Genomic DNA, 21842 nt, shown 5'->3' with positions numbered 1-21842 from the left:
TGAAATCAACAACAACAAAAACACAATTTATCAAAAACACAATATAAAGGCAATAATTTTCTTCATGCCTTTCATCTAAGAATCTCATCTACAGTACTTAATTTTCAAAAAAAAAAAAAAAAAGCTTCAGATAGTATTAAGTTCAATAACCAAATTAAGCTCAGATAACCAAAAATGTGGTTGGTTACTTGAAGAACTTAAAAAAAAAAAAAAAAAAAAAAACCCCAAAAACCAACACTTCATCTGTATGCAGGAGATTGCATTTTTTATTTATAAAACTGGAAATTACATACACATTTCATTGTCTAGCTCTTCTGTATAAGAACCTTGCCCATTTAAAAGTAAGTTTACATCTGACTATTTAAAATAAGTTCAAGATTAAGTTAGTTGTTCTTTAATATTTTGCAATAGGCAAGAAACAAGTATTTTTAAAAGAACATTTACTATTAAACTCCATCTTGCTTTGGACTCCTTGCTAATTGGTCTGACTCCTGCTCTAGACCGATCTTCAGCAAGCATCAGAGTCACCTGGACACCTGTTCAGATTGCTGGTCTCCACCCACAGAGTTTGTGATTCAGTAGATATGAGTGGGGCCAGAGCATGTGCTTTTCTAACAAGTTCCCAAATGATGCTGATGTTATTGGTCTGAGCACTTTGCTTTGAGAAACAGTGTTCTGGGTTGTCAGTTCCTTGGGGGATGTTCTCAGTGTCTGGGCTTCACAATGTATTAGTGAAGGACAGAGAATAAATTAATGCTTAAATGAAGGAAAGAACAAGTGGTGTACTTCCAAAGGATAAAATCATATGCAAAACTACCACAATGTATGGCTGTGGAGACAAATACTTTTACAGTTATGACTTTTTGACCAATGTGCAAATTAGAAATGAATCCACTGTGAAGATTTTAATGCATAATACTTATAAAAAGCATTGGGAAAACTATATTAAAAGAGAAAATGAATAAAAGAGAATAAAAACGGTAGTAGTGATGACCTGTCTCTAGTAATATTTGCACCTCTAATGAGACCTATCTAACACTACCAACAGGCAGCTCTCTTAATGGTAAATGCCACATTAATATTGATACTACTATTTGTGCAAATGTTAGTATCATCAAATCTCCCAGTGTTACCATGACATGTTAGGGGCTAGCAACATAAGGAGAACTCCAGCTGGTGGGCTGGTTTACGATGGTGGGCATATTGGCGTATGTTCAGGAGGGACCTATTGGAGCACCGGTTGCCAATACTGGCAGTATCTGAGGTGAGGTTTTTGAGAGGGGACAGAGTCTATCTTAAAAATTGGAAATGAGGGGTGCTTGGGTAGCTCAGTCGGTTAAACGTCCAACTCTTAATTTTAGCTTGAGTCAGGATCTCAGGGTCATGAGATCGAGCCCTGGGTCCAGCTCTGCACTGGGCATGGAGCCTGCTTAAGATTCTCTCTCCCTCTCCCCTTCCCTATTCCTATGCTCATCTCTGTCTCTTAAAAAACAATTCTGTTTGGCAATGGGGAGAGTTGGGAGAAAAAAGGAAGAAAACAAGTCGAGGTAATTACCTTCACTAATATCTTGGCTGTAACCACCATCTGGTTCAATGTCAGAGGGGATCATAATGTGCCATGTAGTCATGCGGGCTTCTGCTTCCAGTCCGAATCCGTCCACGTTGCTGAAAAATTCCAGTCAGTTTAAACTCTATGAAGGAAATGACTGTAGCTGAAAGCTATAATGACTAAGTATAACCCTGCAGACACAAGCAAATGCTGGCTCTATCACCAAGTTCCCAAACTGGCAGACAGATACTCAGCAGATGCACAACACAGAACTACTACTTCATCAGGAACATGCCATTTCATAGGGTGATCTCACAAATCCACCTGGACAAATGTAATGAAACTAAACAACAGCATCAAGATGGGCGTCTTAATATTTAAGGTGCTTTTTGGTTTACTATTAACATTTTTACCTTAAAATTACCAAAAGTTCCTAAGAACATTTTCCTCATGGGCCTCTGCGCCACCTCCCCCACAGTCTCTCATCCCACCACCCTTCACTCAGTTGCAGGGAGATACTTGCAGTTTCCCCTAAGTGCTATATTCTTTCCTTCCCCGGGGAACTCACACAGATGGCTCTCTGTTCCCACATCACTCTTTCTCATCCTCAGTGGAGGGCTAACCACCTCAAGCATGCTCAGGTTGTAACTCAGCCGGTGTCTTCTTCCCATTCGGGGCACCTGTTCCAAGCTCCCAAAGCACCATGCTTCCAGCAGAGCACTTGGCACACCTGACTGTCTGTCTCCCCTCCTAGACTGCACGTTCCAAGACCCTGCCACATCTCATCCCAGTGCCTAATTCAATGTCCAGACACTAAATAAGAATCTATCAAAGCAATCATTGGAAAAATCCTAATTTCACCCACTTCATGCAGAGAACTGCATTTATTCATTACATTCTTTTTTGTTTATCCCTCTTAACCTCCAACAATGTGTATTTTATTTTTAAACTCCATATGTGACATAAGGTGATGAATGCTCAACTTAAAGACATAGAAAATTAAAGGAAAAAGAGCTCACAATCTCAGTGCACAAATGTAACCCTTATCTTTTCTATTTTCTGTGACGTTTTAAAACCGAGATTAAGAGGAAAAAGAAATGTTACTATCAAAAAAGTAGAGCAAAGAATTTTGGTGGAAAAATATAAAAGACAAATTCATGCAGCAAACTGAATGTGAAAAAGTTACCTCCCAACATGCAGGTTAATAAGGCAGTGAGCCAGGCAGCTAATGAATTCTTGGTCGTGGTTCCCGGGCCCCAGGATGAGGTTCCTGTTGACCGTCAGCACCCGGAGTGAATCTAGGAGAGCCACCTGCTGCGGAACGGTTTTGTGTGCCCGTGAGAACTGGTACAAGATGGTCCTGTTGAGGCAGTGATACACCGCATCGAGTGACAATCCCTGGGATCTTCGTTTGGACTAAAGATGGGAAAGCAACTACACTTAGTAAAACGGACAAAAATAAATGGTCTGCTTCACATTCACACATCACATTAGGTCTACTATGTACCAGTGGCCATGCTCAGTATAGGGTGCTAAGTTAAAAACCAAAAAGCTGTGAAGAGGATCGGAACCCGAGACACATAAGTGTAACTTGATGAGCTGAGAGCCTCATGCCCCAGTGAGGAGAGCCGTTAAGACACGCAGAGCAGGGGCGCCTGGGTGGCTCAGTGGGTTGAGCCGCTGCCTTCGGCTCAGGTCATGATCTTAGGGCCCTGGGATCGAGTCCTGCATCGGGCTCTCTGCTCAGCGGGGAGCCTGCTTCCCTCTCTCTCTCTGCCTGCCTCTCCATCTACTTGTGATGTCTGTCAAATAAAATACATAAAATCTTTAAAAAAAAAAAAAAAAAAAAAGACACGCAGAGCAGAGAGGAGTGGCCTGTCTGAGCATGTGAGGAAGTGCTGTCCAGGGAGAACCTCCTACTACAACTTGTCTGTAAGAATGATCTATACTCAAAATGACTGGCGAGAACAAATAACCTAAAAGCTTAGTAAAATACTTCTTCTGATGGTCTAGTCTCGTTTCCTCACTTATAAACTTTTCTCTTTGGCTTAAATACAAATTTAGCTCTTAAAAAAAATTCTTAGATAAAGAACCTATGCATTGTATGCTAATAACACATGATAACAGCATTTCCTAGTTTCTGCAGTACCTGTTGAATAAGATTAAGCACTTGTGGCAAACCAGGTCCACATTCTTTGGTCAAAGGTACCGCACACTCACACACATGCAAGCACACACACACTCACTAAATGACACCTTCAAAGACCTACGATGAACGTTGTGAAAATTTTATTACAAGAAGAAAAAATTCTTTTACTATCAACTCTTCTTGCTCTGTAAACCTTTACACATAACTGTATCATAGTGTAATGAAAAAAGCCCTATCAAATTGTATCAGCTTAAGGTATTTAAACCAAAAGGAAGCTATCCAGGTATCTGGGTAGCAGAAAGCAACAGCAGTGGGGAGGTCAGTGAGAGCCCACAGCTTGAGAGAACCAGGCAACTTTACAAGGGACAAGTTGGCACAAAGCTATGGATGGGGGAGAAGGGTTACAAGTGTACAGTTTTTATTCACTTTTAATAAACTGAGCTTTGTATTAAATATTAACATTATCTTATTAGTTACATTTATTTCCAATAATTTTGACACATTAGGAAAAGTTTTTCAAGGAAAAACATGTACTCTAAAACCAACAGTGACAATAGATTACCTGTGCAATTAGTTGAATTATAAAATCTATAAGAAGTTTAGATTCTTTGTTGAACATGCCTTGCCAAAGTTTGTCCACCACACGTTGTGTGAAATAAAACACATTGTTCACCAATACCTGGTAGCTTCCTCCACTGGTAATAGGCAGAGATGCATCTTCCCCTAAATTTGAGCCGAGGGAAAAATAAATAAAAGAAAACTGCTATCAACCAGCACAAGACCAGATCCTCCAAAAATGAGGCTAATGCAAAATGAGTTTATCTACTACACTTAGAAAGAGGACAACTAGGCTCTTATGTACTACATTAAGAAAATATTTATGGCCGATAATCCTGATAAATGTTGAAAGAAATAATTTCTGCAGGACAAGAGAGTTAATGGATTGAGAGTGTGAAGTCTCATATTGCTTGAGACTGTCTGTGATAAGCAAACAGTTCCTCAACTTAAACTGACAGCGACAGAGGATCTCTGAGAAAAAAAGCTGTCAGGTTCTTAGCTTTGAATTGATTCTGCGCAACTAATAACAGGTAGAACACACCATCAGACACAACTCTGTTCTGAATATACCTTCAAGTGCAATGAAGTCATATAGGAGAGGACCAGAACAACTGTGAAAATGAAACTACAGTCAGTGCTGGTGGGGCCATGGGGCACCTCTCCTTCCCTCCATGATTACCTTCAGTCCTGTTTCTCCTCAAGAAGGTTCCCAAGTGCCTTCGGTGTGTTTGCTGTGTACACACTACTTCAAGACTAATCCCCCTAACCAAAATGCCCTCCATAAGACCCTCCTTTCTAGAAATTCTGGAGCCCCATTGAGTATATTCTTCCTACCTAACTCTAAATTACTCCATTATGTAAAACTCTTCATTTTGTATCTTTATATAGTAAGACGGAGACTGTGCAAGTAAGATTCTTAAGTGATAAAAACAAACACAAAGTTTGACTTGACAGCATGCTTTGAGAGTTACATGTTAAGCCAATACTAAAGACTTCTTGGCAGACTTACTTAGCAAAAAAAAAAAAAATAATAATAATTTAATAGGATGGAAGTTCTTTGATTAATATTATTACTTGGCACTCAAGTAGCCAATATGTTAAACCGTTACTTTTCCTTCTCCTTTAAATTCTATCATTTTTTATATATAAATGTTAGCTCCACTATAAATTTATCAAGTTTTGTATTTTTATTGTAACCGGATAGGGACATACAGAAAAAACATCTTAATGTGTTTTGAATTTACGTTCTGGAAGCCATCCTAGAGAACAACATAGGGGTGCCTGGGTGGCTCAGTCAGTTAAATGTCGGACTCTTGATTTCAGCTCAGGTCATGATCTCAGGATCATGAGATCGAGCCCCACACGGAGCCCTGCGTTGGGCTCTGTGTCCAGCTCTGCACTGGATGTGCAGCCTGTTCTCTCTCCCTTTCCCTTACAAAGAACAATTCTACTCGTGGGCATATATCTAATAACTATATATAAATATTATATACATATGTGGCCCATATGAACAAGAATATTTATAGCAGCTTTATTTCTAATTGTCTCAACCTAGAAACTACTGAATGTCCCATCACAACAAATTGGACACATTTTATTTATTCTTATAACAGACTACATAGTGATGAAAATAAATGGACTCTTGCTACAGGCAACAACATGGAAACATCTCACAAATATATTGAGTGTGAGGAGCTAGACTGCAACAAATACATGTTATATAATTCCATTTGTAAAGTTCAAAAGCATGCCAAACAAACCTGTTGTTTTAGATCTCGGGACAGTGATTCCGTGAGCAGTAACGAGGTCAGGGCAGGAGGGAAGTGGGGGAGCCTGAAATGCATTTCTCTGTGGCCTTACATAGGCATGATGTCTGGGTGGTCATTCACGGAGCTTTATGTTTGTAATTTGTTTACTTACGAGTATATCACAATAAATTACTTTTTAAAAGTATCAGACATTCATAGAAATGTAATCCATTTACATATTATGGTTTTTAAAACATTGTTTCTCTTTACTTGTCCTCTTCCTGCCACCTGAGTGTACAGATGTGGACAAGCAACTTAAGTATTTCCTGTTGTTGACTCTTTATCCCAGATTCAAAGGAAAGATCTGGACAGGCCTCTTACTCACTACAGAAAAATACCAATATGAAGGAAAAATGCACAGAAAAGAAAAGATGAAGTTAAAAAGGAGATACACTAGGAATTTAGACAGAGAAGAGTGATTCTAGGTACTGTGATAAAGTGAAAATAAAACAAAGTATTACCCAATAAGACATCAGCTGCAAGCAAATGGTCCATCACACTATCCAAAATATAAGTCTGGAATTCTTTTTGCTGAGTTCTTGTAGATCTTTCAGGAGAAGCCTAATCAATGAAATTTAGAATTAGAAACAAAATCAACTAAACAAAGATAAGAGCTCAAGCATAGTTATATTATCATGTTTACATAGTTATATAAAAGAAAAACCTATTGGTAAATAATAAAACGAGAAATGTGAGATGGTAGATAGGCTTATGCTTTCTTTTACTTTTCCACAGAATTAAAAAGAAGCAAAAGTGAAACATCATCATCTTTTGAATCCAGTCCTCCAAAAACAGTATTCTAAGATTGTAAGTATTTAATAAATATTTGATAATCTACTAGTATACCTCACTTCCAAAGACAGCTGGCAATTTATTATGAGATACTGACAAAATCATAAAGCCATTAAAACAAATACAAAACCTTAGGAACCTAGTACTCAAGGGGGTAAAGTCAATGGGGAGGGCAATATTTGTAACAAAAAGTTAACTAAGCACGCAATTTAGCTCTGAGCTCCCTCCGCTTCAAGAAGGAGGGAAAAAAAGATGATATGGTTTACGAAGCTTTTTATTGTCTATAAAAGCAGCACACTAGATTGTCAGTAAGGATGTTTTTCTAAAATTGTTCTTAGAGGAATGTTCTCTATGGGTTTTTATAAAGAGGACAATGATAACCCTATAGGCAATACTTTTGATAAAGGTTTTATACAGTACAAAGATGTTTTTAAAAATTATCTTGAATTAAAGCTTGCAAGCACAAAGTTAAAGTGCAGTTCTCAGATGGCATTTCTGTTGGTAGTTAGGGTAATACAACCCAGGTGCACAAATGTCCAGTAGCTAACCTGTGAAGTGGGTGGTAGAGCCCTGGAAGCCCAGTGGATAAAAGGTGGGGAAGATTCTTTTGTCATCCTCAAATGCCAGCTTTTGGTAGGAGTTGCATATTGAACAATTCAACAAACTGACATAAAATTTTCTCTTAAAAAGAGATCTGGATGTTTTAGATACAGGCACAGTACTGATGCTTTGCAGATCCTTGAATAGACAGATCCAGGACTATGTTTATGACCACATTACAAAAGTGGGCTTCAGACTACTGTTCTTCATTTACACTTGAAATGTGCTCCATTTTAAAAAACCCATTTCTTTCTATTCTGATTTTCAATGTGGTACTGATAAAGGGTTTAAAGGAGCAGTTAAAATCTAAATTCTATATTCAGATCAAGGATCTTATTCTAGGGATTTGGAAACCAACAGCTAAACCCAAGCTACAGCAAACATTTTTCTGTTTTGCTGGTAAGACATATTTGTTTTAAAATGACAAAATATGGGCCTAATGAGTACATTTAAAATAGTACTAGTGCTTAGGAACTGGGTTTGGTATCTATTTGGGAGAAAGTAAAGGACATGTCATGTTTTTGTTTTTTTTTTTTTTTAATTTATTTATTTGACAGAGAGAGATCACAAGTAGGCAGAGAGGCAGGCAGAGAGAGAGAGAGGAGGAAGCAGGCCCCCTGCTGAGCAGAGAGCCCGACGTGGGACTCGATCCCAGGACCCTGAGATCATGACCCGAGCTGAAGGCAGCGGCTTAACCCACTGAGCCACCCAGGCACCCCTGTCATGTTGTTTTTAATCTTAATAAATTTCCCTGTGTAGGCAAACAGCTGAATCACGGCGGTCAGCTTGAGCGCCACAGACCCCCGCCGCCTGCCTCTCCCTCGTGTTGATGGTACAGAGAGACCATAGCCCTACCAAAGGAAGAGAAAGTGAGAATGTTTAAGTGGGAAGCAGACTGACGAGCTCTTGAGGATTACCCTGTCATCAGATCAGAGACCATTTTGTCAAATAGTTTAAGCCGATCAAAGTTTCCCGGAGGAAGGCTCTCCATTCACAGGAGGATTTAAACACTCCTGAAGATGACAGTGCTCATTCTGGATCATAACAACTGAAGGTGGTTAATGGGATAAGTAATACTGAGTAGAGTTTATCAAATCTTAACGAGACAACGTTTTGGAGTCTGTGAACAAAAGGGCCACAGAACTCAAGAGAAGTAGCTTCATCAACAATATTTATCTTTACTTAATTAAGAAATATTCTTTTGTATTCTGCATGGATTGAAGGCTAGACTCAGTCACCAAAGCACATTTAATCCTCTGAATCCCCTGAGAGAAGCTGTTATATGAGTGATTATGACCCAGGATTTATACTTATTGGCTCTAATTGCTGGGTTTAAATGTTCTTGCTGAGATTTATTATAGCCTAACTTTTAAAGGATTTAAGACTTTATAAATGCATGCACAGCTGTCTCAAGATTTTCTTTTTTTTTTTTTTAAACCTTCTATGGACTTACTATTATGTACCAGACACCGTGCTTAGTTTTTTGTACATTATCTCAATCTGCAAAAATCTCTCTCTGAAGTAAAACTATCACCCCATTTCAGAGATAGGGTCACTGAGGCTTAGAGTGGTTAAGTCACAACTAGGATTCAAACCTCAGTTTCTCTGACGGCAAAAGTTCATGGCTTCACCTGCTATACCATACTCTCCCAGCTTTACTAAAAGTCTCCATATTGAAGTTAACAAATGCACACGAGCAACTCTGCTACTGTCTCCTCGGCCATCTTTTAAATAAACCTGGTTGGCTATACCAGGTAACTGGGATGAGTTCAGGGCAGAAGGAAGATAAGAATGAGCACCGTGATCAGCTCTGGCTTCTGGCTATCAGGCATCTTCCCTACAGAAACTGGGAAGCCAGTCAACACCAGTACTCAAAGAATCACAGCCTCCTTTTTGCAGCCAGCAGACACCATGCAGAATCTTCGCGTGCAAGGCCAGACAGCCCTGGGCGTCTGCTGCCCGCACTAAGGGCAGGCCGCTCTGTGGTTTGTCATGGGCTGAAGCCCTTCAAGAAGAGGATTTTGAGCTTCTTCATTCTGGCTACAATATTCCTTTTAGTTGATCTCTTCTCTCAGGTATGTCAGAGTTCTCTTTGCCCCCTTCTCCCACTTTCCATCTGTTTGTTGCCCTAGGGTCAGCCAGGGTGGACTGCACACTGCTGAGAATGGGGAGGTCTCTTAGAAGATGGGTGGAACAGAGAGTCACGAACTCCCGAGACCACAGGAAAGCACGTGTGGCATCAGACAAGCACAGACTCATTAGCTTTTCTGCAGGCAGAGCCAAAACCTTTTCTATCCATTCCCTTGCACTTGGCTCCTGCCACCATGGTGGTATTCACAGGCTGCAAACTCCCTACGACACCTGGTGGTGACAACAGACATGGGGAGTGGGGAGAAGAGAGGACCACTAGGGAGATGCTAGCGTAGGCCACTGCAGTTTCTGAGGGAGTCTTCCGTGCCACTGGTCCCATGGTAGGAACTGTAAATATATAAACTCCTTTAAACCTCACAGCAGCCCTGAGAGACACGTTTTATTTTTATACCATCTGAAAGATGGGCAAACTAGAAGGGGTAAAGAGAACTCAGAGTGGCCACAGTCACACAGCTATAACCAGCACACATTTAATTTCTCAAGATAGATTTTGCTGGTGATTTACATACGTTTAACTCCCATAAAAATCATGCAGGGAAAGCAGTATATAAATCATTCCCCAGAGAATGGATTGAGCTCAGTGAGATGAAAATGCTTATACAATAAATAACAGGGCCAGAATTCAAAACAGGTATTTCTCCCTCCTAAACCCATGCTCTTTCAATTAGGCCCCACTGACCCCCTTATACTTAGCCTCAATGGCACACTCTGGTTAGCTTATATGAAAGGGAATCTTACTTTCATTAACTTCTAACAAAGATAATTTCACACATTCTTTTGTAGATCTAGTCAAGTAAGCAGATAATCTTGTAGTGAGACTGAAGATGACTGAATACTGAAGATGGCCTGCCTCCCATATACTGAACTGAAAATCAGTTGATTCAAACCCCATCCTTCATGTAGGTAAATGGTAAATATACAGGATAATTCTCTTCTTGAACTTCTTCAGAGATAAAGACTTCATAATCACAATATTCAAAATCATATGCTTGCTACTTATTTTTTACACCAAAGGAAGACATCTAGTGCAATAAATGCTTTGTATGTTTATTCTGTACATACACTGTGTAGTAGAATTAAAGTTCCTCAAAGTATTAAGTTAATTTTTAAAAGCCAATGTGTATCTCTCCTATTAGATGGTATCATATCTTCATGTTTGAGAAGAACTGCTAGGATGCAGTTATAGTTAAATGATTTAAAAATACAGAGAAGAAACACCAAACAACAATACTAAGTCTGTGAGAGACTAAAAGACATGTGAAAGGTGGTGACTAAATTTAAGGAATTTACAATGTACCTGGGAGTTTCAATCTTGACATTCCCTACTTCTCCCTGAAATGTAACCCTAGCCACCCCTAATTCCCAGTATAGCCAGACACAATTCCACTGCAGGGCAAATTACTCTCTGCAACAATGAGAATGTTAATTCAAGGTTAATACATGTTATATCAAACTTTCCCATTGAAAAATATAGAAAACCAAGATAAAAGACAATCATATCATCTATTAGATGACACAGCTAATCTATATCATCTAATATAGCTATTAGAATTCCTGTAAGACTGAAAGTACTGTACCGGATAAATCTCCCCATATATTCTACACGTGTGTATTTTATTGTTTGGCTCGGTTATGCTTTTTTGCACACACTCTTCTAAACTTGATTATCCTGTCATGTTCTGATCACCGCCTCATTTTGCGTAGAGTGCTTCGAATTCCTACCCAATCCACTAAGATAACAGCCATCTTGCTTCTCCCAAGTTTTCCATGAGGACAAACTCTACCAGGCATGCTTTTAAACTCTACCAAATGTATTATTGATGATAATGATGATTTTCCTGCCAATATTAAACATTGTGGTCCTGGTTAAAATGCTCAGCATGAATGGTATCTGAATTACATTAGCAATTTCTTTTAATTGACTGAGTGGAGATACTTTCACATGAGTAGGATAAAATATCTCCTGTGGTTTTAAGGTTTCAAATAAAAAGTTAACCGTGCTAGCCACTAGAGGGAGCAGAGAAAGTGCAGGTTCAGTTGCCAAATGGCTGAGACCCTGTGGGGAGTTCCCCAGAGAGACAAGCAGCCAGTCTTCTGCACTGACTGAATCTTATTTTCAGAGACCTGGGAGTAACTGACTCTGTGACCCTACTTATAGGAAGTGACAAAAAATTTGAGTGTACAGCAACTCGTCATATACTAAATTCTCTTTCTATGACCTTTTGAGATTTTTTTCTAGGTGAATATTTGGTTTTCAGGGATGACCAATTTCTAGAGCTGGGAGGGCTCATTTTCTGGTGTGTGTCAGCTGCTTCACATCATTTATTAGGAGAATGGGCAAGTACGGTGGACTAAATGCCTGTGTCCCCCCAAATTTATATGGCAAAGCTCTAACCCTCAATGTGATGGCATTAAGAGACAGAGCCATCAGCAGGTAAAGAGGTTTACATGAGGTCATGATGGTGGACTGCCCATGAGAAGATTAGTGCCCTTGTAAGAAGAAACACCAGAGCTTGTATGTATGTGCGTGCACTCTCTCTCTCTCTCTCTGCCATGTCAGAGTATAGCAAGAGCCTCACCAAACTGGTGTCCCAATATCAGACTTCTCAGTCTTTGGAACTGAGGGAAATAAATGCCTGTTATTTAAGTCCCCCAGTCTATGGTATTTTGTTATAGCAGTCTGAGCTAGGTAGCAAGCAACCTAGAACTTTGCTGTCTTGAGGAAAATTAAGTAAGTGGATATTAAGCACCTACTATGTGCAACGCACCATGTCTTAAGCCGTACAGGACACCTAGAGCAATAATACTTGGCAATAATATGAAAGAGGTATGGAAGCAGGGAGTTATAAGCTGAGGAGAGGCCTGTGTGTCAAGAGAAGGTGTTTGCACACTGAAGCCCATGGGCCAAATCCAGCCTATGTCAGTTTTGGTAGACACAGTCTTACTGAAACACAGCCATGCTCATTCACTTATGTATGGTCAATGGCTGCTTTCTGGCTCTAATGATACAGTGGAATAGCTGTAACAGAGACCGCATGGCCTGCACAGCTTGAAATATTTTCTATCTAGCCCTTTACACAAAGAGTCCATCAATTCCTGGCCTAGGGAAAGGACGATAAAGGACTGAATTAGGGATATGCTTGTGGGAATAGAAAGAAGAGGAACAAACTGTTAGGGTATGTAGCACATCTGAGATATAAAAAAAAAAATACCATAGTCTGTAATATGTTCTGCCTGTACAACCCAGAAGAATATGAAATCTGAAAAGTATCTAGCATCAAATGTGCTTGGTTTTTAATGTTCTAATTAGAAAAACTACACAAAAGAGATGTAAATGCATTTTTCTGGTCTTTACCTCCAACAAAAGATCAATTAGCGGAGTCTGCTTGCTGGCAGGAGTAAGACAGAGGTTGTCTATTATTAAGACCCGCATGAAGTCAAAAACAAACTTCTTAGCTGGGTGATTGGTCAGATAGGTCTTTGTGCCCACGTTGCAGTATTCTGACTGGCTTCTGTTCATCCCTGTGTCTGCTGCAAAGGCTTTAAATTCTTCTGCCGGAGATCCAACCTCATCATCAAGATCAGTCACCTGGTATAATCAAGCAGAAATATATGCTAGTCGTATTTGATTTTATGTGGTATTTTCACTTCCATGTTTCCTAAAAACCAAATTATAGCAGCAACAGTATTTTCCTTCAACATTTACCTCACATCAAGCTATTCAAAACATTACCTCACTTTGCTTATTCAACTCTCATTTCAAGGTAGGAACTGGGAACCACAGGTCACAATTATTTAACACATGCTCTTTCTAGTATTAAGCTGATCAGCCACTAACCATGTTATCTGTTCTATGTTGAATTTTCTCTCTATGGTGGATAACCGCACTTAAAGTAAATGAAATGATGAGAATGACTGTATCTACATATTGAAATATACCTACTGAGAATATCACAGAATCCCAGATAAAGATCTGGCACAATGGTAGCACCTAAGGGATGATCCGTTTTTGCAAATTAAAAAAAACCCCGATAACTAAATAAAACAATGCCAAAACCAAGCCAATTTTGAGCCAAAAAAAAAAAAAAAGGACCAAAAGACAGATTATAAGCTGCTGACAAAAAAAAAAAAAAAAAAGATGCTGAGATAATTCCTAAGGTCTTTTCTTACCAGAAAAATTAGGATTTAAAAATCAGAAACAAGCCAGGTCATGTTTTACTTGTCTTTCTCCTAAAATTCCCCATAGTTTCACAATGAGTTTTTCACCTTCATACATGAAGAAAAATTAGTAAGAACAAAGTAGTTTACTCCAGGCCCTAGAGTAAGTGGTGGAAGTAAGAGAAGATATCATGAAATTCTAAAGTATACAGAGTAATAATTGTCTTTGGAGCTTTGTTTTAAAGGACTGAAGAAGTACCTGTACTACCTGTGATTACAGTCTAATAATTTTCTATTAAATTAGCATAGAATATAAAAAATAAAAATGGAACAAAGTAAGGAATACTCCTAGAAACTGACAAACACTGATTTCATTTTTGTATAAAGACAAAATTAATTTGTAAAGACTATAATTAATTTGTAAAGACTAAGTCCAGGAGATGCCTAATTCCTGAGATAAATAAAGTGGAGACAAATTTCGGTCTGACCAGAGTTCTGTAACCTGGATACGAAGTTTCACAACGACATGTATGAGCACATAAAGCAAGAAATGGGTCCACAGTGACTTGGAGAGGGGAGTGATTAACCAGAGACTTCCAAGAGGACGGTAAATTAAACAGGAAGCAGGATTCACTGCTATTTTAGGGGAAAGCAGAGGACAGTGTAAGGAGGAGACACCAGAGAATAATGGGAGAGGTGAGGCTGTAACTTGGTCAGAAGCTTAAAAGACTGGAAAGAAATCCTGCTAACCACCAGGACAGATTAATTCCAGTTTGACAGCTCCCCCACTCCCTGCCCCCTTCCTACCATCTCTGAGTATGGGCGAATGTTGAAGGGGAAGACGGTGGCTGCTAATGCACACAGGAAGTCAGGGCTCATCCACATGGAAGCCAGGTCGGGAACGTTGTGATATAAGTATCTAAAGAACTGCATCAGGGTCACGGGATATTCCCGGAGCCAGGATCCCTCTTCTTCCGATTGCCAAGGCTGTCATGAGGACAAGAAAAGAAATAATTTGTCAGAAAAATTGACACTGCTAAAAATTGCTTTAAAAACCCATTACATACGTCGATGGTTCAGAACACTTAGGAACCACACACACAAGAAAATATACAGAAACAAATCTAGAAATAGGCTATCACAAAAACAATACTCCTAGAAACTGACAGGATGTTTGTCTGTTCACTGATGTTTTCATAGCTCAGGAACTTGAGTCAGTGATTTTGATTATTTATCATTACAAACATGAGTACAGTTGCTGCCAGTAGTGGCTGTTATAATCCACAAAGCTGTCCCATCCTCCATCATGGGACAGTTCTGAGTAACAGAAAAGATGGGGAAGTTACTCCACCTTTCCGAACCTCACACTGTCATGTAAAATAAGAAGAACAATGCTTTCAACCACATGCAACTGCGATATTATGATTTATAATAAGAAATACATACTTGGTCTTTGTCCCATCCCATTCTTGGTACAGAGCTACTAAAACCCTCAGAATTTCCTAAGCAAGAAGAGCCATAAAGGGTGTCTTCCCTTAATCATAAACAAAGGCCTTTCAACCATAGCTGAGTTCATGCTAATGCTAAGACTTTTGGAAAGCCCCGAAAGATGGAGGCTTGCTAGGGGAACCAACCACATCATCAGGGGGTTGGAACTTCCAGGATTAACACTCTGCACCCCCGGGTGCCTGGGCGGGCCCAGTTGGTTAAAGGGTCTGCCCAGCTCAGATCACGATCCCAGGGTCCTGGGATTGAGCCCCATATTGGGCTCCCTGCTCAGCGGGGAGTCTGCTTCTCCATCTCCCTTTCCTCTATGCGCTCTCTTTCTCTCAAATAATAAATAAAATATTTTTTAAAAATATTTTTTAAAAATACAGCTATGCACCCCCTAACTTCTAGGGGGTGGAGAGAGGCTGGAGATTGCGTTCAATCACCAGTGGTTCGATCATGTCTATGTAATGAAGCCTGCATAAAAAGCCTTTAGGACAGGGTCTCGGTAGCTGCAGGGTTGGTGAGCACACAGAGGTGCTGGGAGAATGGCAGGTGGACAGTGTGGAAGCTCTGTGCCCCTCCCCATACCTCACCCTCTGCATGTCTTCCAACTGGCTATTGCTGAGTCACAGCCGTTTATAATAAACTGGTAATCTAGGAATGTAAAATGCTTTCTCGAGTTGTAGGAACCTCCAATTTATAGCTGGCAGGTCAGAAGCACAGGTGAAAATGTGGACTTGTGATTGGCATCTGGTGTGCTGGGGAGGGGGCAATCGTGGAACGGACGCTGTCTCCAGGTAGATAGTATCAGAACTGAACTGAGCTGTGGGACATCCAGCTAGTGTGGCAAAACCCCTCATGTATTTGGTGACCAGAAGTGTCAGAAGTGAAGCAGTGTTACAGCAGAATATTGGGAGTACAGGAGACACACAGGAGTGTGTTTTTCCATAAGAGCAATACAACAACAATAATGATGATGATAAAAAAGGAAAAAGTGGGGTGCCTGGGTGGCTCAGTTCATTAAGTGTCTGACTCTTGGTTTCAGCTCAGGTCACAAGTTCCACCATGGAGTCTGCCACTGCCTTTGGGTTCCGTGCTCATCAGGGAGTTGGCATACCCTGTCTTCCTCCCTCTGCTCCTCTCCCTCCCCTCCCCCTGCCACTCCCTCTCTAAAATAAATAAATCTTAAAAGAAAAAAAAAAAAAAGAAAAGGAAAAAAGAATATATGTGAACAACACCGATCTGATACTTGCCCAGAGACTGAGTTTTTTTAACTTAGATTTTTATGTTTGTTTATGAAAAGGGGCCAAAACAAGGATTCCAAAGCATTCTAAATGAATATAATAGTAATGTTCTTTCCTAAGATGACATGGGAATAGTTTTGGCTAAATTAGGTTTGTCAGTACTTGTAATCCAGGGTAGTTAGTAATTCCTCTTACAATGTGATCTTAAATTGTGTAAGCATATTAAGTTACTATTCACAGTATTCCTGTAGGATAAATACAAACATACACTTTGCCACTTATTCTTTCAATTCTTCATATCTAAGTTAGAAATAATTAGAATAGTAAAAACAAATACGTTTTTCACCTTTAAATGGAAGTGATTCTCAAAGTTCAAATAACATATTGCAATAACATAGACTATAATATGTTATATACACGTATACCTTGTAATATACAGTTTTTTGTAATATACATTTCGTAACACCAGTAATATCAGTTAACACTTATGAATCACTTACTACATACCAGGCACTCTTTTAAGTGCTTTACGTAGATGCTAACTCCCCATTAAATCCTCACAACAACCCTAAGAGATCAGTTCTCCGCCACCAGCATTTCATACATGAGGAAACTGAGGCACACAGAGGCTAGGATGTCTCAAGCACCAGAAAGGGATCTGGACCCGAGCAGGGCTCCAGAGTCCATGGTCTCATCAGCTGCTTGGTCCATCCTTACAGCAGAGAGCAAAACCACAGGCTGAGCTTCCGGAGACTGCGCATTTAGTGAACAGTCACGTTACCTAAGGAGCCCTGTCTTTAAGCGCACACTACAAACCCAAGGCGGCGCCAGCAGGCTGGGGCGTCTCCACAGACTTACTGAATTCAGCATGCTGCGCAGCATCCCCAGCAGCAAGAAAGCGGCTTCTGTGCACACGTTATGGATGGAAGACACCACAGTGCCACTGGAGGCGGGAACTCCGAAGATAAACGTCCAAATGGAGTCTAGATCAAACTGCAGAGATCAGAGTGAAGGAAGATTAGCCGTCGTCAGTTTGTTTCAGCGAGAGAGCCTCACAAGTTCTAATATTCTGAAAACGTCTTGGACACTAATGAGGTTTTTTTCAAAATGATCCATGATGGAGAGATAGAGACCTAGTATGCCTCCCTCCTAAATTCTGAAAATTTATAAATTTTCACATTTGTAAAGAAATGAGAATACTATATATCATCCTGTCTTAGGTACGTAGGCAAAAATCAAGGTTTTCTACTTTTTTTTTCCTCTATGAAAACAAACAAAAAGAAAATACATGCTAATTAGCCAGGAGATAACATTTTAGAACTATGATTTTAATTAAGCAGGATCTTTTTAAAAAGCATGTGGGACTCACCGCCCCCCCAACCTTGGCAATATTCTAATTCACTTTAAGGTTATATACAGATAAGATCTGATGAAATAAAAATCAGTTTAGGAGACTTATTCATAGCAGTTTTATATAACACTTTATGACTATGGTGTCATGCTTATTTTGAAAAATTACATAACCAACCAAACTGTTAAGCCTGAATCTGAAGCCTGACTTAATGTAAGGGTACAGACTCTGTTTTCATGTAAAAGTTTCTGTCAATTACTAGAACTGATTTGAATTAGCATTTGGCATTATGATACTAATAGTTGAGTCAAATCTGAATTCCTAACTGCTCACAGTGCCACAAACATAAGCTCTATACAGCTATCCACAATAAAGCCTTAGTATTTTTTCCTAAAGTGGATGTTATCTATCATCAAGAAATCAAAGACATTTTTGTAATCAGAACTTGCACTAAGAATCCTTCCCAATTAATTTATGGTATACACACCAATCTCTTTATTTTCAGTTCTACAGAAATGACATTACACTTCTAGATAAAATCATGTAACTCAAATTCTTCAAATCACCATTCAATACCAACCAAAGTCTTTATGTATACAGAATCATACAGAGTAATCAAACAAAACAAAACAAAACAACAGACAAAGGACTTCTTTTCATGAAAGTTTCCTATAGTATCTTCAGATTTTTCTTCCCAAATCAAACTCTAAATGTGAGGAAGGGATGGAATCCCTTTGGTTTTACTGTGAGTAACCCATCACCACACGGTGATTTTCTGGCACACAGAATTACACTTACGCCTTACTAGATAATTCCTACCTGGCAACCCTGCTTACATCGGCTGCTGATGACAGGCACACTGACCTGCAGGTTCTCAGGCAGCTCACTAACTGGCTGCTGCAGAAACAATGCCATGAGGAGAAAATAGAGAGCAGGGACATTAGTGTGTTTAGGAAGGAATGACTGAAGAACTGGGAAACCAGGAAAATGACAAGCATCCCGGTTAATCTCCCTGACCGTCGATCTCCCGCCAGCACTCCTGCCCACATTGAATCCTAAGAGGAGAGGAAATGTAACAGTAAGTACAAAATGAACAATCGATTGCCATGCTATATTAACAAAGAAAGGAGTAATTCAGTATATGTGACATTTCTCCCCAGAACATCCACATTAATATAGGCAATGAACTATTCCACTGTTGAATTAATCTTCCAGGTAAAAGTTCTCTTACTATCTCTGATTTCAGCAAGCCTGTCTCTTAGAATACAGGTCTTGGAAAATACCTGAGACCATCAGATAACAAGAGGTAAGATAAATTTTACACATTCAAAGAATACCCTCAAATGAGCTCAAATTTTCCCTAAGAATAAAGTAAAATTCAAAACATAGCCAAAACGTAGGATGTTATCACAATGTACCTTAAAAAACTAAAACTGCTGTCATATTTAGTGGATAAATGTAATTAACTATATTTAGTTAATATATGTCATTTGTCTGGATCCTGTTAACCTAGTTAACTGTAAATTATCTACAAGTTTTGAGAAAAGATGAAATAAATAAGCACAATAATCTTTCTTCACAACATGATCTGTAGTTCTGTTAGGAAGCTGCCCAGTGCTGGGACAGCAAATGGGAGCCTACTGTGACTGGGGCTATTCACACAGGCAGGCTTCTTCCTAGAAACATAGTCTGGCGAGGAGATGGTCAGTGGGGACTGATGTGGCTTATGCAGCATCAGCCTTTCCATCACTCCTGCTCCCTCCATTATATAACTTATCAGGATACAACTCGAACATTCAGTTCTTTCGCCTCCCCAAACCTACTGCAGCACTCAGCACAGAATAAAATGTTGGCCCGAGTTTCAATGTAAAACTTGTATGAACAGCAACCAAGAGAAGAAAGGTTGATTTTTTACTCTGAAGCAATTTTTATTTCAAATGAATATTCATTTTTTTTCTTCCTATTTGTTTTTTTCTAGGATGAAGTGAGCACATACTTGCTACTATTTAAAATAATAAAACAGAAATTTGTGTCTAGCTAGCTTTGTAATGATTTCATCCTAACCAACTGCTTAGCATGATGTGAATTAATCTTCTCAAGTATGTTCTAATTAAAAAATTATATAGCACTTTACCAGCCTCTTTCATAGATTATCTCATTTCTCAAACACAATGAACATGTGAGTCAGAAATTGCTATGATCCTTTTCATAACATGGAAAATGGGCAATTTGTTCAATCGACGAGTTGAAGAGCGGTGGCACAGGGACTTGGGCCTGATGTCTCTATATCAGAGTTTATAAAGTTGGACTGTCCCCCTTGGCCTTCCTAATGACACTGCCACATTTCTGAAAGACTGGCTGCATTAGGACAGGATGATTTTTGCTTATAGTGAATTCTAAGTGAAGTTATCAGTATAAAAAAGTCTTGAGCTCTAAGAAGTCAAAGGACATAAAGTAGTATTTTATACATTAAACAGGAAAATAAATTTTGAATAAATTACACATCCTAAATGAAAACCAGTACAAGCACTTATTTTCCTTTCTAAATTCTCACACTCTATTTTTCCCTATAATTAATCTTAAGAATACTTAGTATGTTACTAACAATTAAGCCTTAATTTAGATTCAAGTAACAGCTACATGTAAGACATAAAGAAAAATTTGACAAAAACTAATAAATGTGAATAAAACACTCAAAGACCCTAGGTTGCTTATCACATCAAAGAGAAACAGAATCAAATTATATGAGATACATATATGTATGTATACAAATGCACATATGTATGTTATCATATAGGTACTCAGGGGAAATTAAACTGAATCAAATTTAAATTAAACTTAAATTCTTACATTTCTCTTTTAGAATGAGAGCAGCATATGTAATTTCTAAGCAGCTAACAATGAAGAACAAGTAAATTCTAAGATGAGAATTGGAAAAGCTCCCTTTTCTGATGTTACTGAAGTGATACAGGACAGACAAAAGAAAAGGGGATTGACACTGAGAAGACAGTTACTTAGACTCCATTACTGTTGAGTTCAGAAACCTTATGCATTTAACAGTCTTACTTTCCTAATTAGAGAAATTAATAGGTTTATTGCCTATAAAGTATAACTTATATCTATAAAATATATACCTGTCTCCAGAATCATGAAGCCCAAACGAGACGACACATGTTAAAAGACTTTGGCAACTCACACTGTGCTACAGGAGTCTTAGTTAGGTGTTCCCACCACTGTGGTTTTGATGTCCGATGAGAAGCGGGGCTGTCACTGGCACTCAGAACTCTTACACTCAGCAGTACTCCCATGCCCGGCTCACTCTCCTAGCAGCTACCATTAAGGTCAATAAGTGAAATCTCTTGCTACCAAACTGATCATAGTAGTAACATTTGTAGGCTATATCCCTCTCCTAGGGTTGATGCAAAATAAGTGATTTTTTTTTGGATCATAAAAGTATATATAATGATACTTAAGAATACGTATTTTAAAGCCAACAAATTTTCTTGAGAAATCACTTCACAGTGAATTCCTTTCAGTACAAAGTTTCTTCATTTTCCAGTATGAAATAACAATAAAAGAATCTTTGTAAACACTGTCTTCCTATCATTTTCTTTGGAATTTGAGAAAGCAGTGCAAGTGGCACCTAGGTATTGGTGCTTTCACAGTTGTTTTTGAAGAGATAAATTGCATATTCAATTTGGATCCCTAATTGACAAGGGCAAACATGTATTCTTGATGTTTATTCTAGAATACAATTACATATGATTTTAAGACGTATTATAAAGACAATTTTTTTTAAATACTTGATTTAAAAACAGTAAGAATTGGATGCCTAGAATTTTCAATAAAAACATTATTTTAAATATATATAGCTCCAAAATAAGATCATTAATATGAACAGAAATACAGCAGTTCAAGTGACTCTCTAACATAGGAAACTGTAATTTTCTAATACTACTTAAATGCTCAGTTCTATGTTGAAAACTGCATA

General features: G+C 38.8%; 1 protein-coding gene across 5 annotated transcripts in view; it reads right to left on the bottom strand.

The window, feature by feature from the left end:
* The window catches only part of WDFY3 (WD repeat and FYVE domain containing 3), a 276729-nt gene that overhangs the window by 60207 nt on the left and 194680 nt on the right, over nucleotides 1-21842 (bottom strand). For 4 of the 5 annotated variants that reach the window (XM_044224616.1, XM_044224612.1, XM_044224613.1 and 1 more), the window contains 8 exons: nucleotides 18671-18906; nucleotides 17359-17493; nucleotides 14573-14752; nucleotides 12963-13196; nucleotides 6526-6625; nucleotides 4261-4421; nucleotides 2736-2965; nucleotides 1556-1665 (listed from right to left, as the gene is read on the bottom strand). In XM_044224616.1, coding sequence (XP_044080551.1) covers nucleotides 1556-1665; nucleotides 2736-2965; nucleotides 4261-4421; nucleotides 6526-6625; nucleotides 12963-13196; nucleotides 14573-14752; nucleotides 17359-17493; nucleotides 18671-18906 — 1386 coding nt within the window. The remainder of the gene's footprint in view (nucleotides 1-1555; nucleotides 1666-2735; nucleotides 2966-4260; nucleotides 4422-6525; nucleotides 6626-12962; nucleotides 13197-14572; nucleotides 14753-17358; nucleotides 17494-18670; nucleotides 18907-21842) is intronic. The other variant, XM_044224614.1, reaches the window with a different exon arrangement.

The sequence above is a fragment of the Neovison vison genome, chromosome 11 (assembly GCF_020171115.1).
Source record: "Neovison vison isolate M4711 chromosome 11, ASM_NN_V1, whole genome shotgun sequence".
Lineage (NCBI taxonomy): Eukaryota > Metazoa > Chordata > Mammalia > Carnivora > Mustelidae > Neogale > Neogale vison.
This window is presented reverse-complemented; position numbering and strand designations above follow the sequence as displayed.